Raw genomic sequence first — 16,069 nt, 5'->3', positions numbered from 1 at the left:
TATTTTTACATACTTTAAACTGTCTGGAGGAATCCCTTGAACCTCATGATGCAATATCAATGCCTAATAGTAATGGTAATATAGTAAATGTATACAGTTGTGGGCAGAAATTCTTGGTGGAGCTTGCATGTCTCTTCATTTTATCAACTCTATTCATGTTTTTTTCACTTCTCTTTCTTTTGTACTATATGCAGGAAATGTCATTATTATTTTCCAAATTCCATTTCTTTCTAAAAACCCAGCCAGTTTTGTTTAAAACATGCAAAACTTGGACAACATACATTCTTTAGAGTCCAGGAAACATGAAATGTGAAAGTGTTAATTATTAACCAATTTCTTTAAGCTTCACTTCCCCTAACACTTATTAGGCTTCATATCAAATTACACAAAATTCACACCGGTTTGGACAAAGGAGGGTTTGGGTGCCTTGACTGATGGGAAGATGGTGTAATGCCTTTGATGGTAAATTGAGGTGGTGTGTGTCTGCGAGGGATAGAGATAGAGAGCGAGAGAGAGAAAGAGCAAGAGAGATAAAAGAGCGAGAGAGAGAGAGATAGAAAGAGAATTGTTTGCCGTGGAAGTGGAGGGCAGAGAGGTGGGATGTAGGAAGAACTCAGAAGGGTGTTCCTTGTTGAAAACAATAAAAGGTTGGTCGAGAAACTCCTCAGAGAATGCAGCATTTTCAAACATCAGGAATACTTTTCTCAAGTTTGCTCACCAACCTTCAGATGTTTAGCTGACAAGGAGTCACAGAGCTGACAGCTGCTTTACAGGTGAGGAAGAGTACGGTGGTGTGGGGGGTGATGTCTTTGTGTGTAATTGCGATGTTTTTTATTACTTCTGCTTTTTTTTTCAAACCCTAACCATCATTGCACCTTTAAAACTAATGTGTTTGTATCGCATTTCTCAAGCAACAAAATCATTGTGTAGGAGAATTAAAGAACGAATGTTAAGGAGTATGAGTAGTAGATGATTTTTATATATGTGGTGGTGTTTTAAAAATTCAGCCAACTCATAAGAGAACTTTGGTCATCCATCTCTAAACAAGTGTCCTATTAAACGTTAGTAAACCATCCTTATCAGCATGTCTGATAAAGATGCATAATGCTTTAAAGCAAAGATCCAGATTTCAAATGGGTGCCTTGTGGTCATGAAATGTATTAAAAATATATGATCTGTCAACCACCTCTTAAGTTCTTGAGTAGAATAAAAAAGCATGCTTTGATGATTTAAAATGATGTCTATGTTAAATTAAAATAAACTTTAACCTGTTATGCTAGTAAGAGATCATATTTGTATTCTAATTCGATTACCGTTGTTTTCTGTTTATGATGCTTTTGCATTGCTCAAAGTTGGTCTTTTAATCAAATTAAGTGCTTTAACAAAATGTTTTTAAAAGATCCCCGCTTAGGTTTCTGAGACGTTTGTAAAGAATTTGAATTTGTTGCTGCATTGTTTGCAAGTCAATGAGAAATAAATTTGTTTCAACACTTTCCAAAGATGTTGTTGGAGAATAAGTAATACAATGGAATGGCTTTAGCTCCAGTTCTCTTATCAAAAATCATGGCAATAGCACGAGATGGGTCTGTTAATATGTAACCCAGCAGTCTATAACTAAATAGTCCTTAAGCTTTACGTGCACCCAGTTTGAAAAGAAAAAAAGACAATGAAAGGCCTGGAACCAAAAAAAAAACAGATTTTAGCATCAACAGATGGTTTCATTGACAAAGAAATGAACAAAAGAATTTGATCAGGCTAATATGGACTGTGTGTTTGGCTGTCTTGCTGTGAGAGCTAATGGCATTATGAACTAAATGAATCAGCTTGACTCAGTAGGACAATTAAAGCCTATAATCAAACCTAAAGAATAAAAGATGATAAGATCTCTGAATTGCTCACATCTTTTCTTTTACAGCGTGTGCAAACATCTTGTCAGCCATTGTTCAACCATGTCGGACTGTCAGACAGGATAAACGCTGTGACTGCACATTATTCATGTGATTTACAGTTTAAACTGTGTGAAATGTGCCATATTAGAGGGAATGAAAAGTGGGCCATTTATTGTACATACGGTATGTATGCAAAAAATGTTTGGCGCCTCATCAACTGGTGTTAAAATGACACTTTTGAAATTGAATAGGCTAAGTCAGGCAAACACACAAAAGAAGGCCATGCCCCAGATGTAATACCAGGGTGGAGCCTCTAAATGTCTTAGCAACTTTATGGCAACCTAAATATCAACAAGGTTAACCGAGGTTGTTGACTGAAAAAGACCTTGTGTGAAGAACGTTCACAGGTCATTAGCTTCAAATTGATCCCCTCAGAAATCTCAATCTGTGCATCTATTACGTACCTGCATTTTTACATCTATCCACCTATCTATTTCCGCATATGCTGTATACTCTGAGACAATTGCTGACTCCATAGACCAAGCTTCATGAGTGAGGAAAGGTTGGGAGTCAGCTTTAAGGTTCACTGCATTTAATAGTGCAGGTCAAGCAACACACTCAGCTGCTGTTTCTAACAATGGCTCCTTCTCTTCAGCCAACCTCAGTCTTTTTTTCTCACACTCCCAATCAAGCTGTTTCCCCCCTTAGTTGTCTATGCCCGGTGTCCCATAACATTCACAGTGGCTTCATTTTTAGAAGCACTGACCTAGTGACCAGAGTGGTCGTTGACTGCATCTTTAGAAAGTAATTTAACACCTCAGTCACATAGGACAGAAATTTGCTGCTGTATTTTTGGGTTGAAACGTTCAGGACTGTTCACCTTTGCCCACTATCCAATCACTGATGTGAAAAGTCTCAGTTTGAGTATCAGAGTCAGTGACATCCATGACCTTGCAGCATTCTTGCACATTTTACTGTGACCAGACAAATATAATATCTCATCAACTATTGATGGATTGCCATTCAATTTTCATTCATGGCTCCCAGAGGATGAACGCTAATGACGTTAGTGATCCGCTGACTTCTTCTAGCTCCACCATGAACTTGACATTTGAGTTTTATTTAGTGAAATGTCTCAACAGCTTTTGGATGGATTGCAATAAAATTAAGTACAGACATTCATGTTCTCCTCAGAAAGATTGTAGTAACTCTGGTGATCCCCTCAGCTAACTTTGTGTTAAGTCCTAATTAGAAAATGTTAGCGTGCACTCACACACTAAACTAAGATGGCAAACATGGTAAACATTATACCTGCTAAACATTAGCATGTCAGCATTTTCACTTAATGCATGTTTGCATCCTGACACCACTGTGCCTATGTACTGCCTCCCAGCCATGAGCATGGCTCTTGTAGGTCATTAAGCGTATTTGTCATATTCCTATTATGTTCATGAGATGTGGCATGAGTCACAATTTGATGTCAGGAACTCTTGGTCCTGACTGATACCAACTGACTTCTCATTAGACTGTCAAAACAATACAGAGGTGTGATAGATACACACCTCAGCCTCAGGGCACCACACCACTGTTGACTTCATGTTGTGTCTGGGTTTGTGTGTGTGTGTGTGTGTGTGTGTGTGTGTGTGTGTGTGTGTGTGTGTGTGTGTGTGTGTGTGTGTGTGTGTGTGTGTGTGTGTGTGTTTGCATATGTGAGGCACTATGCCACGTCATTGTTTCTGCATGTATTTGTATTTGTGCAGGTGCATGGCTGTGTGGGTGTATGTTTGGGTCCGTAATATTTGAGAGGCAACTAGACACTGGAGTAGGGGTGCATGATATATCGACACGTCAGCGCACGGGTCCACTACCTCACAAATCCTATGTAGCGCACCATGTGTGTGCATATTTCAACATAGTGACAGTGTAAATTAAGAAATAGATAGAGACAACAAAACGGAACGAATCAGAGAAGCGAAAGACAAATTGTGTCCTTTCTCTTTATTTATTTTATACTGTACAACCAGTAAAACATGTCCTGTTCTGTAGACATGGTCGTTATTTATTTATTCATGTTGTACCAGTCCAATATGACAGTCAGTTGAAATAAACCTTGTGTTGTATTGGTTATGAATCTATTTTGATGCATTTTCCCATAACTTTTGTAATTTTACATATGTTTAAAAATATAGAAATTAATATCGATATCACAATATCATGTTGTCAATATCGTGCAACCCTACACTGGAGGGAAGCCAAGGAGTAAAGGACACAAAAGGGGGCAAAAAAGAGATGATGTGCTTTATGTCCAGAGGGCTTAAACGTTCGGAGTGGGAGGAGGTCTAGGAGGAGGAACAGTGAGAGAGAGATAGGAGGGTTAAAGTTTCAGGTTACCTGGAATAGTTTAGTTCTGTTTTGTCAACAGGGCTTGGTCATTTTAAAGCAGCTCTCTCTGAATCTGTGGAGCATCGAAACAACGCTACACACCGCCATTCTTTATTACTGCCTTGGGTCTCAAAGAGGCAAGTCAGGCACCCTTCAAGCCGGATTCAGTTACACTGCTGTAGAATAGGGGAGAGCGAGAGAGAAAGAGAGAGAGAGACCGAATCAAACCAGGTTTTGTAGTTAAATCCAGTGGAGCAGGAGGGTGAGAGGAAGAGGACCAAGGACATCCAGGGGACAGTCAGTAGATCCCACCTCCAGGGAGGGAGAGCAGTGTTTACTCTGTGCTCCGTGTTGGATGAGGTGTGTCTGGGCCTTACCAAAAAAAGACAACTACATCATGTGGGTGAGTGCAACTAAAAAGAAGAATCAACATATTCATTGCAAAGATGACAAGTCAGGTCACTGGTTTGCATTGGAGGGGCCATTTGAATATTATCATCACTACATCCTGGTAACGATAGATACTGTGGTACAAACTGAAAGTATTCCGTGTTTGCTTACTTGTGCTCAACCGGTTTCTGTAGTGTACTGGCTCATAATGGCAGCAATGGTTTGCCACTAAATGGGAGCACATACAGTTGGCTGTAGTTGATATGTTAAGCATATTTTGCCTTGTGCTTTAATATGAATAGAAAATACTTTGTCATCTTCTTTGCAGGCAAGAAGGCATACATTTGTCTTTGGTTTGCATGTGCAAAGTATGCTATGAAAAAAAGGGTATATTAAAACACATGTCACATCCAGACAGGACACATTAAACAGATTTACATAAAATACATAATAGAAGCTACATTAAAATGAGCATTAAGGACTTGATAGTGAGGACTGATCAAGGTTAAATAAGTAGATATAAAGTGCTGTGTGCAGAGGTAGCAAGCTGGGTTCAAAAGGAGGTTGTCCTTACTGATGAAGATATTTTATGGCAACAGGTACAAAGTATAAGGTATCTTATCACACATGTGGTCAGTGGCAGCTTCTGGTTCAGTTAAGGACATATTAGGTTCATATTGATCCAGCTGATACTCATTTTATTTATTCGTGCAGTTTTGCGGTTTATTTTACCTGTAGGTCAAACTTCAAAATGTATTTGTGCCACCCCCTTTATTATATGAATGAGCATACAGTATGTGTGTGGACCTGCTTGTGTGTAAATGAGTGCAACCTACTCAACACTAACTGTGCACCATATAAATGTACATGTGCTTTATTGGGCCTCTAAATATGTGGGGACTGTATTGGTCTAGATCTCTGCCTTTGATTAAAGCTCGTTGAACATGTCACATTGCATAGTTTCTTAAAAGCTCACAAAAGAACGTTTCAGTTTAGAGGAACATAATCCAACAAAGCTGAGAAGCAGCAAGGGGAACAAAAGGTTTACCATGTCAAGGCTTTTATCTGTTAGGGCTGACCCAGTTATTCTTTTTCGCTGGAGCAGTTCCCACTGTTGCTAAGTTAAAGCTGCAGTGGGTAAAATGCAAACGAAACGGCAGAATGAAAAAATAAAAACAGCGAAAGCCAGGGCATGGCCATCGTGCCTCATCAGTTTGGCCTTATGGCACTAAAAAAAAGAAAAAGAAGCCCTGCAGCCACATTGGCCTTGATGCCCCATCCACACTACTACAGCTGATTTCGCAGTTTCTTTCCCTTCGAACTGGTTTAGTATCTTTTGTTGAGACAAATACAGAAATGTGCATATGCATTATTTTCATCACATTTGTAAAGCCACACATATGCCTGGTTCTGTTTTATCATGATCATTGTGGAGCTGAGCGCGCACAAACAAGCCTCATTTTCACTCGCGATATTCGCAATTAAATGGACGTGTAGAAACGCCCCTAAACTACTTTGGCATATACTTGTGCCGGCTCCACCACTCATCAGACCTGTCAGTGAGAAATACAGCAAAGAAAGTTCAGTTTCCCTGACGGTGTCGCAGCGGCAAGGTTTTCTAAACGTGCCAGAAGAACTGTTATAACGCGTGACCGCTACGCTCGGCTGTGGCTATAGGGCCCATATCAGTAATTCAGCACTTTTCTATAATCATCATATTATATATAATTCACTGATAGTCATACTTAAAATAAAATCATTCTTAACCATTAAGTTAATTTTTTTTTTTTTTTTTTTTTTTTTTTTTTTTTTTTCTCTCTCTCTCTCTCTCTCTCTCTCTCTCTCTCTCTCTCGTCTAGTTTTCTCAATTTTTCAATAACACTTTATTGAAAAGTTTAATTTGTATTGAATTACAATATGCTGTAAGATTATTATAATGCCAAAAATAAACTGCCTCCCCCTTCAACACATTACCTGTTACTGACTAAGTAAGACATCAAATATGGTAATGCTTGGCAATCTGATTGTTTTGAAATATTGCTCTGGCTCATAAAATGGTTTATTAGTCATGGTACAAATGATGACATTTATGTTTGCCAGAAGGCACTATCATTCCATGCCATAATGGTATGACGAAACAGAACCTGTATTTTTAGGTACACGTCTGTCCACTCCTAACAACAGGACTTTCTTTAGCCATATTTCTGGTTTCCCAGGTAGGTGGACATCCCACTTTTTTGTGCTGTGTCATTCATCTCACCTTTTTTTAGCTCTTACTTATTCAACTCCTACTGTATTCCATCAGGGGATGATGGCCTGGTTACTCCTACTGATTTTTTCCACTGATATTTCTGGTATCAGTGATACTTTTAAGGGTGTGCATTATTCGGCATTTGTTAAAATCAAATTATTAGTTTACATAAAGCGATCTCTATTATGCAGGTTTTTCAACAAAGTTTTTAGGCTCCATACACTTTACTGTATGGAATCAATGTGACGCCAAAACTCTGCACTTAAAATAAAGGGTCAAGCTTCAATCTTTTGAGAAGAGAGGATATCTCATCCGGTTACATAGAGTTAAAAGTGTATGGCTATAAACTAAATATATGAAACAAAATACTATAGGCTAAGTGAGGAGAAATATTGTGTTACATACCAAAGTGCTGCAGTGATTAATGTACACAAGTAAAACTATCCTCGTTTCAATGTAAAGAAAAATTTGAGAGAGATCTGATGCCACAATAAGAATAAGTGTCTAGGTCTTTGACGTATGCAGCTTTTATGCTTTAAGTTGGGTGTAACCTTTTGAAATACTATCTTAAGAGTCTCTCAGGGAGTTTCTCAGCCAAACAGTCTTGGCCAGAACAGCTGATTCACAGCAGGATAAAGTAAGCTCCTCCCCAAGAAAAAAACCTGCCCAACAACATTCTTTGCCCCTCTCTCTTGAGTCTATACACGTTTCTTTTTCCTTGCATTTGACTGACAAGAGTTGATTGTGGATGTGACAATCATTTTCACAGAGATGAGCTTTTTAAAACCTCTTGCACCAAAGTTGATTTGACCGAAAAACGAAAATACGGTAAATCTTAAAAGTGGTGATTCCGTCCTAAATATGCTTTTAAACGAAAGTTTGACTCGGGTACATTCACAAAAAGACCCTAGGTTGCATTTTGGCGAGAGTTAGGCTTTAATGTTGTATTTTAATGCAGGCTGTTAACAATAGGTTAAAAGCACTGCTGAGTGAACAGAAAAGGCTCCAGGATTAATAAATCCTGGCTGTTAGCCTGGTCGGGACCTGTAGAGAATACGTTACCATGGAGATGCAGAGGCACCTAAATTACTAATTTAGGTGCCTGACCGCCCCCTGATGACGTTGTTTTTCTCATAGACAGTATACGTTTTTCTGACTGCCAGCGTTCATGTGCTTCACCAACTATGGTCGGGATGCGTGTTCTTCTACTGTTGCGTTTGGCATAACAACTTGTTGCATGACTGCCACTAACTGTTGGGCGTAGCCTAGAGCATCAGAGGCCTGTACTACGAAGCAGGATTTGGCGTTAACGAGCTAACTTCAGGTTCAACCCAGGATTTTCTGTACTACGAAGGTGGATTAGTTGTTATCGGGTTCAATCGCCGTGGTAACTCATGCTGAACACCTAACCTGGTCGGGAGCAGGTTAAGTTGGAGATCAGAGATCAACCGGTGTTAAAGCACCACCTACTGACCAATCAATAGGTCGATTGATAACGGCGTCACCGTTCTTAGAAGACCAGGCGGAGCTCGGTGCAGAGAGAGAGAGAGAGAGAGAGAGAGAGAGAGAGAGAGAGAGAGAGAGAGAGAGAGAGAGAGTGCGCTCATAAAAGTTAAAACATTTAGAGATCGACAACCTGTTAACATTCCCTGATTGGTATTTGTATGAAATATATATATATATATATATATATATATATATATATATATATTAATGGGAGGGAATTAACAGGGTTGCAACTGAAATTATAGGCTAAAGCAACGACACTTTATGGAAAGCACAAGTGTAATTATGGTCAGATCTTGGTCCTGACTGATGAGGAAGTGATATTAATAAGCGTTGTGATTTAAACATCTTCAGCGTCGGCTATTGTTTTTTTTTTTTGCCAGCTTTCCTTCCTGTTTTAGGAAGCAGCGACTGTATTGCGTTATGCCTGTAAAACCGTGTCTGTGTTCTTCATATTTATGTAGAATTATAGTTTGCTCTTCTTGTTTAAAATATGCGGCTCTGGTAGATGTTTGCGATTGGTCGTGGAGCGCAAACCTTGCCTCTTTTATGTGAACGCGCGCGCGCCGCTGGATTGGGAAACCCTGAGTTGACTGAACTAGTTGATAACCAGCGTCGTAGTACAGGTTATGCGGGACCGCGGTTGTTAGGTTAGGTGAAGCCGGATTACTGAAAGAAATCCAGGCCATGTTGATCTTGCTTCGTAGTACAGGCCTCTGGTGTGTGAAAACATGGAGGCCACAATAACAAAGATTTGCTGCTGTTTTCTTATGCGAGAATACAAACAGCACATCGATCGTCGGCCATATGTTTCTGTACGTCAATTGTCAACAGCGCGTCCCCAACTGGGAAACTCTGTTCAGAGCCATCTCTATCAGCTCTATCACTCTGGCAAAATCCATAGACAGGCAAAATCTAGCCCCAGTTTCCCACCTCTGATTCCCACATGAATCGACGTGAATGATGACGTTTTCACTGGGAAAAATGTTTTTCCGATGCCCATGAACGCACGGAATGACGTATAAAAATGGCTGCTATTAAAAGAACCTATGAAGCCGCGATGTTCACACACCCTCCACCGCTGAGTGTGATTAGAGTTGCCAGTGGTTAGGCAAGCATACTAACAAGGTAACATTTAAATAAAACAATTAGCTAGCTACCGGGAGTCGCATCTTTCCGATTTTGGTAGAGCAGATCACCGAGCCCCACCGGACCTGTTGCTCCACTGAAGAGACCAAATTGATCATCGAACTCCCGGTAGGAGCATATGGGTAGGAGCGAACAAGCTGGTCCCTACGGTCGACTCCCAAATTGTGACGGAGCTTTAATGTTGCTGGAATTAGCCTAGCTAGCTAGTAACTACCGAAATTTAAATGGTAATCCCTATAACGCTTAATGTTAACGTTACTGAAAAAGTAATCAATGAATAAGCACAAAGTTTGGTTCAAACTTAAAAAAAAAAAAAAAAAAGAGATTGCAGATAAATGTTTAGCTATATCTCCAAGCCCACCTTTATGAATGAATTTTCCATGTGTTTGTAATTGGTGACTGACGATAGATGATGAGTTACAATTCAGAGTGGCGTGCTGTCTTTACAGTTTTTTCTTGTTAAATATTAAATAATTTTACCTTTCAGGACCCATTTTCATTTTTCAAGTGAAACTAATTTGAGAAAAAAAAAAAAATCAAGCTGAAATGCTCACAAATGTGTAGCTACTCGTTTTTTAAGGGTCAAAAACTAAAATGGATAGGAACCACAGATTTGAAAGGATCCTGACCCTACCTGTATTGGGACATAACTTTCAAAATGTTTTAATTTTTCCTACACACACTGTACAACGTACTGTATGCAATTATGCAATTGGGATACAGCGGATATCTTCCTGGAGGATACTTGAGTAACTAACATGGGGTTTATCCTGGCTCCCTGTGGTTGAAGAAGGGAACCACCCCTCTCACTAAATCGCCCTTGAACATTACAATGTGTTCTGTCTCCACAGCATAGCCTACAGCATTTGAATGGAAGACGTACCAGGTCCCAATATACCTTGCCACACTATACCCCACGATAATGTACATCATTGTCTATCCTTTTATGGTGGGGTGGAGGAGTCTGTCCGATACAAGTCTATGGGAACTGCCTGCAGCATATGGAGCTATTATGCAAAAAGGCACATGGGTGTAACGCGACAAGTAGTGGCACAATGCACGCTGTTTTGACGCCTACCTTGTCTTATGCTTGTTATTCTTTCCTCAGACGAACGCCCAGGTGCCTCTTGAGGAAAGCACTAGACCATTGAATTCCAGGCAGGAAGGTAAGCTGTCATTTGGTTTCGTGTTAATCTATGTTGCTTTATGAATAACTTGTTAAATACTTGGAAACTGTAGTGTTGGACTGAGAACTTGCAGCACATTGGGTGCATAGTATTCCCCCCCACCCCCACCCTTTACTCATTTTTGGTTCTGCTTTTCTCTCATTTGGGATTTCTGTTCTCTCATCTCATAGTTTCTATTATTGCCTCCCTTGTGTGTCTCTCTTCATTGCGGTGCCTTTTTTTTTCTTCCCAGTGGTTCCACGGCCAGGCCTCCACAGAAGGCCCATGACGGCTCCAAAGACTCCGAAAGACAAGGCGTCTAAGAGGAAGAGAGTGTTGCTGACTGTCCTAACAGTTGTGGTTTTACTGGGCATACTGGTCACTGCAGGATACTTCAGTAAGTCACAATCCTTACCCCTAACAACACACACACAAACACCACAGGATGGCATGCTCAACAGGACCCTCTTTCATGTCCATCAGCTTGGATACTAGAGAAACATGTTTTGCAAAGGTGTAAAATTCATGACAGGATTCAGTGTCATTCACTCTATTTCAAATCGTCCAAGCAAAATGCTATCCTAACCTGTTTTCTGCCCTCCTCTTCCAATGCACCACTCTTTTTTTTCCCCCCTCCAGTTAAGGTGCTGATTGAAAGCAAATATTTCTTCTGCAAGCGTTCAGTAAAGTTCATCCCCATAGAAAAAGCCTGTGACGGGAAAGATGACTGTGCTGGAGGAGAGGATGAAATGACATGTCTGTCAAGATTTACGGACAACACTACCTTTCCAGGTAAAACAAGACACCCGATTATTTCGCTTTTTCGTCACAGGCACAAAAACAAAGCTTAAAAAAGAAATGACTCCTTATTTACCTGTGTGCCATTCCTCCCTCCAGTGCGTCTCATAACAGAGCAGCTGGTCCTGCAGGTGTACAGCACTGGCCCAGGTTGGCGGAGTGTGTGTAGCGACGATTGGACTGAGCAGCACACACAGACCGCTTGTAAACAACTGGGCTACACATAGTGAGTTTACACATGAATAAATGAGATAACATCCATTGCATTGATTGTGTTGATTTTATGACTGTTATTTGACCTGAAATCAAGTCTTACATTGCCCCTTCTGTCTTAACAGTAAACCTCGTAACACCAGTGTTCCAGTGGACACCCTGACGTCTTTCCTAAAAACTGGGCCATTCACAGCTATCAGGCCTGGGACTACGAACACACCCATACATCAGGCTACCATTGACCGGTGAGGAAGACATCTCTCATGAAATAGAAAAATCACTTTTAACCTCAGACCTTAAGTAATCTAAAAAAAACTCAGAATGTGTGCTGTTGCTTTGATCATTACTTTTATGTCAAGACAGACACAGCTGTTGACAGATAGCTGATTCCCATTTGCTATTGACTTAAAAGATTAAAGCACATTATACACTTCTCTCCCCCCTCTTTATTTTCTGTTCCTATCTGTGTTTGCTTGAACAAATTTTACTTGGATTCTCTCTTACAGCTTTAAAATTTTGCTCTCCCCCTTCATGTCTCTTGTACACGTGTCTTTTCTCATGGTTTCTATTCCTAAAAGACAAAAAAATCCCATGGTTTTTGTTTCCTCTCTGTCCCTTATGAAAGTGAATTAAAAAAGACAAGTAGTTTATTCAAACAACGCAGAAGAGAAACTGAGACAAGGTTCAGCGTGGGGGTGAAGTTAGATCAACATTTTACTGTGTATCTTTTCTGTTTGACTATTTTTGTAGCCATTTGTTGTACATGTGTAACTTTTGAATGCCTTTTCTCCAACAGCAGTGTATGCAGTTCTGGATCTGTGGTATCTTTGTCCTGTTCAGGTGAGTTTTTTTATTTTTTGAAAACCAACTGCTGTCACTGATATTGTTTACAGTTTTCTAACAAGGCACAGTGGGCTAATGGGTGGTGGGCAGAAGATGACATGGTTGTTGGACTAGTTTCACACTAACAGGCCCATACACGTCTACAGGCCCATACACGTCTACAGTAAGCAGCAAAACTCTGTTTTAGCAACATATGAGTAGTTTCCTCCATTCTTTACAACCAATCAAAAAATCTAAAAAAGAGTTTGTGGAGGAAATGAAACTCTAGCCTGACCTTTACTGTTGAAATAGAATTATCAAAATGGATAAAACATCATAGAATAAAAGTTCAGTTGAAATGGACTACAGTAAAAGAAAATGATCTTAACAACATAACTTTGTTCATCAGACTGTGGAAAGGTGCACGGTGAGGACCGTATTGTCGGGGGTACAGATGCTGTCATTGAAGACTGGCCCTGGCAGGTTAGCCTGCAGCAGGAAGGCCAACACACATGTGGAGGCTCACTGGTGTCACCGAGTTGGGTTGTCACTGCCGCCCACTGCTTTACTGGGTCTGTATAGTTCCCATATATACCATTTTTTTAGGATTTCCCTTGTGATTAACATCTAATACATTAACCTATGCTTACACTTTGCCTTCTCTCTCTTCTTTTGGGCCTTGCAGCACTACAAAGGAGCTGAGTCGCTGGAGTGTGGTGTCAGGCCGGACATACATGAGCATACTGGGAGGTTCCTGTGTGGACAGGATCATAGTGAATGGAAACTACAATTCAGCACGAAACGACTACGACATTGCACTGATAAGACTCTGCAGCCCAATCACCGTGGGAGGTTAGAGTTTTATTTAATACTCATTTAAAAACACAGTTTGGTATATTTATTATATTGGCTAACTGACATTTATAGAGGCTGTAGTTTAAATTTAAAATTTTCTGATTAGGGCAAATAAGGAGTCATTAGGCTTTACTATATTGCCCTCTTGTGGTGTATATGTGAAACGGCAAACTCTTCACGATAGATCAAATTCAGACAGTGGAATTTTAAAGTGGAATCAACACATTAACTGTACCTTTTTTTTAATTTGCCAAATAATTGAAATAAAACCAATAATAGAACCCTAAAGGCTAACATTTTCATAATGAATGCACTGCCCCTGTCTTTTAGTGGGCCGCAAGCCGGTTTGTTTACCTCCTAAAGCATTTGGCCTTCCTGCCGATGCCTCCATGACTGTGACTGGCTGGGGATACCTGAAGGAAAACGGTGAGAAACCTACACACTACATCATCATCATCATCATCATCATCAACTGCCAGATTGTAAACAAGAAAAGACAACTTCTCTGAAGTGGCCACCATAACTCAAACCTTGTATTCTTGTTCTGCCTTTAGGTAATGTTTCTCCTACACTTCAGATGGCCTCTGTCCCTCTGATAGACCGGGCGCAGTGTTCCAGCCCCACAATGTATGGTAGTATCATAACCCAAAGGATGATCTGTGCTGGTTTCCTGCAGGGGGGAGTGGATGCCTGCCAGGTAACGAACCACCAATTACTGTTATAATCAAAATCGATTAAGACTGCAAAAGAGAAAAGAATATTTCAAGTTATACTATATACTGTAGGCCTGCATGCAGTTCAGTATAAGTGGTTTATAAGTTTGTAGAATGGTCCAGTATTGAGATTCTCTACTGGTAAATGATTTGGATATTCAGTTGTTAATAAATGTTGTTGTGCCGTTATGACTCCCAGGGGGACAGTGGGGGGCCTTTGGTGTACTTCACCTCTTCTCAATGGCATCTGGTTGGAGTGGTGAGCTGGGGCGTTGGCTGTGCTCGGCAGGGAAGGCCAGGTGTCTACTGCAACGTTGAAGAGATGCTAAACTGGATTTATACGGTCATTGAGGTACAGCATACAAAACTGTTTCTGTGTTAGTAAGGTCTCCTTACTAGCTTTTTCCGTAGCTTTTAACTGCATCACAGAGTAAGAGGATGGAATTTGCACAATTCAATTGTATCTCGGTTTGTCAAACTGAGTAAACTCCTGAAAAGCTAGTAAGTGGACCTTAAGTTAAAACTGACTGAATGAAAAGTATTTACAAAATATAAATATATACTGTAAAATTGCTGCTTGGAGTCATAGATAAAAAATAATGAGAACTGCAATACATACAAAGCCCAGCCTGATGATTTTAACTTCATCCCTCCCTTCAGGAAAACCCCTGAGGTCCTCTATCATGCTGAGCAGCCACCTCAAGACTCAGTCCAGTCTACCTTGGACACTCTGTGAAACTAAAAGAAAGCTTTTGGTTCAACGTGGTTGACTGGAGATGGGAGACAGAAGGGGGAAGTTGAAGATCAATCTAAGCAGCAACACAAATTAACTGCTTAACTCAGCCATACACAAAAACACCACACACATACACACACACACACACACACACACACACACACACACACTTTCTTACTTATTTCAGGTGTTATTTGTGCTATTTCAGGCTCTGGTCTCAGGGGACAAGTATATTTATGTTATGTGTCTCTGGCCAGTCTGATTTGTGTTGGAATGGATGACGATAGAATATTTGGTATTGACGTGAGGAGTTAGCAATAACTGTACAAACCGTTTTAACTGTGAAGATTTTGGACCTTACCGGAGTGGCAGACGTCAGACATAATGTACTTGATTATGTGCCATGATTTACTGTGTGCAATGCGTTATGAGGGTTTATACAGAAAACTACAATGTAAAGGAAGTTGACAGACAGCCAGAGCAGCGACAGCAGAAGTCGGTGTGAAGCTTCCAGGAGATTAATGCATTTATGATGCTGATTTAGTTGACCTGATGCATGTCCCTATTGAAGGGAATATGCACCTTTTTTACTGCACAGATGGTGTGCTTGTTTCCTATCGCATATTGAGTTACATGAGCACTTTAAGTGAGAAGCATATAATCTTACTGTATGTGCAGATGATTTGAGTTACTAATGCACTGACCACTAAAACTCAAACCACTGTTGTGTTCATAATGCCACCACACTGGGTTTCAAAGTGCAATCGGATATCCAGCGTGCCTTCAGAAAACTCACCATGGCCAGAATGTAGAGTGGTGGGTCTGTCCCTTTACAGCTAAAATTATATAAATGTAATTTCCTATAATTTGTAGCAAGAGATTATAGTAGGTTAATTTTGTAAAAATGTATGCACTCAGGCAAAACCCTGCCATTTCTTCATTTTAAATTAATCATTTGAAGCAAAGTAAAATCTACCTGTATTTTTTTAACGTGTGGTAGGATATTAAATAGTTGTACAGGATTAACATTTCTTTGAGGTTTGGTGAGTGATAACATTTGACTGTATATGGTACATTGTGTTGCTATTTATATTGTAATTTTTAAATGTAAATATAATAGACATTTTTCTTAAACTTGGCACAATTGTTTTTTCATTCAACTGACTTGATATTCTTTGCAAGCTTATGTGCTGGAAAAA

At 40.0% G+C, this 16,069-nt stretch overlaps 1 protein-coding gene across 4 annotated transcripts; it reads left to right on the top strand.

Annotated features, from left to right (window-relative positions):
* Positions 1–576: 576 nt before the first annotated feature.
* tmprss4a (transmembrane serine protease 4a) lies at positions 577–16,009 on the top strand. Of its 4 annotated transcripts, none has more exons than XM_039784332.1 (13): positions 577–773; positions 10,676–10,733; positions 10,987–11,130; positions 11,373–11,525; positions 11,631–11,757; positions 11,870–11,989; positions 12,541–12,584; positions 12,976–13,138; positions 13,252–13,418; positions 13,752–13,847; positions 13,976–14,118; positions 14,334–14,486; positions 14,795–16,009. In XM_039784332.1, the coding sequence occupies exons 3-13, from the start codon at positions 11,019–11,021 to the stop codon at positions 14,804–14,806; spliced, it is 1,290 nt and encodes a 429-aa protein (XP_039640266.1). In that variant the 5' UTR covers positions 577–773; positions 10,676–10,733; positions 10,987–11,018; the 3' UTR covers positions 14,807–16,009. The 4 variants fall into 4 exon arrangements, with proteins under 4 accessions (XP_039640266.1, XP_039640249.1, XP_039640273.1 ...); XM_039784315.1 differs by lacking the exon at positions 577–773 and adding an exon at positions 4,287–4,674; XM_039784339.1 differs by lacking the exon at positions 577–773 and adding an exon at positions 9,411–9,689.
* Positions 16,010–16,069: the final 60 nt, after the last annotated feature.

Source organism: Perca fluviatilis, chromosome 2 (genome assembly GCF_010015445.1).
Source record: "Perca fluviatilis chromosome 2, GENO_Pfluv_1.0, whole genome shotgun sequence".
NCBI classification, from domain to species: domain Eukaryota; kingdom Metazoa; phylum Chordata; class Actinopteri; order Perciformes; family Percidae; genus Perca; species Perca fluviatilis.
This window is presented reverse-complemented; position numbering and strand designations above follow the sequence as displayed.

What these genes read in the sequence shown, in the direction of transcription:
- tmprss4a (XM_039784315.1), top strand. Translation starts at nt 4,627, where the DNA reads ATGAGGTGTGTCTGGGCCTTACCAAAAAAAGACAACTACATCATGTGG. An exon ending in CATCAGGCTACCATTGACCG is followed by an intron (nt 11,990 to 12,540) that starts GTGAGGAAGACA and finishes TTTCTCCAACAG; the next exon opens with CAGTGTATGCAGTTCTGGAT. An exon ending in GGGATACCTGAAGGAAAACG is followed by an intron (nt 13,848 to 13,975) that starts GTGAGAAACCTA and finishes TTCTGCCTTTAG; the next exon opens with GTAATGTTTCTCCTACACTT.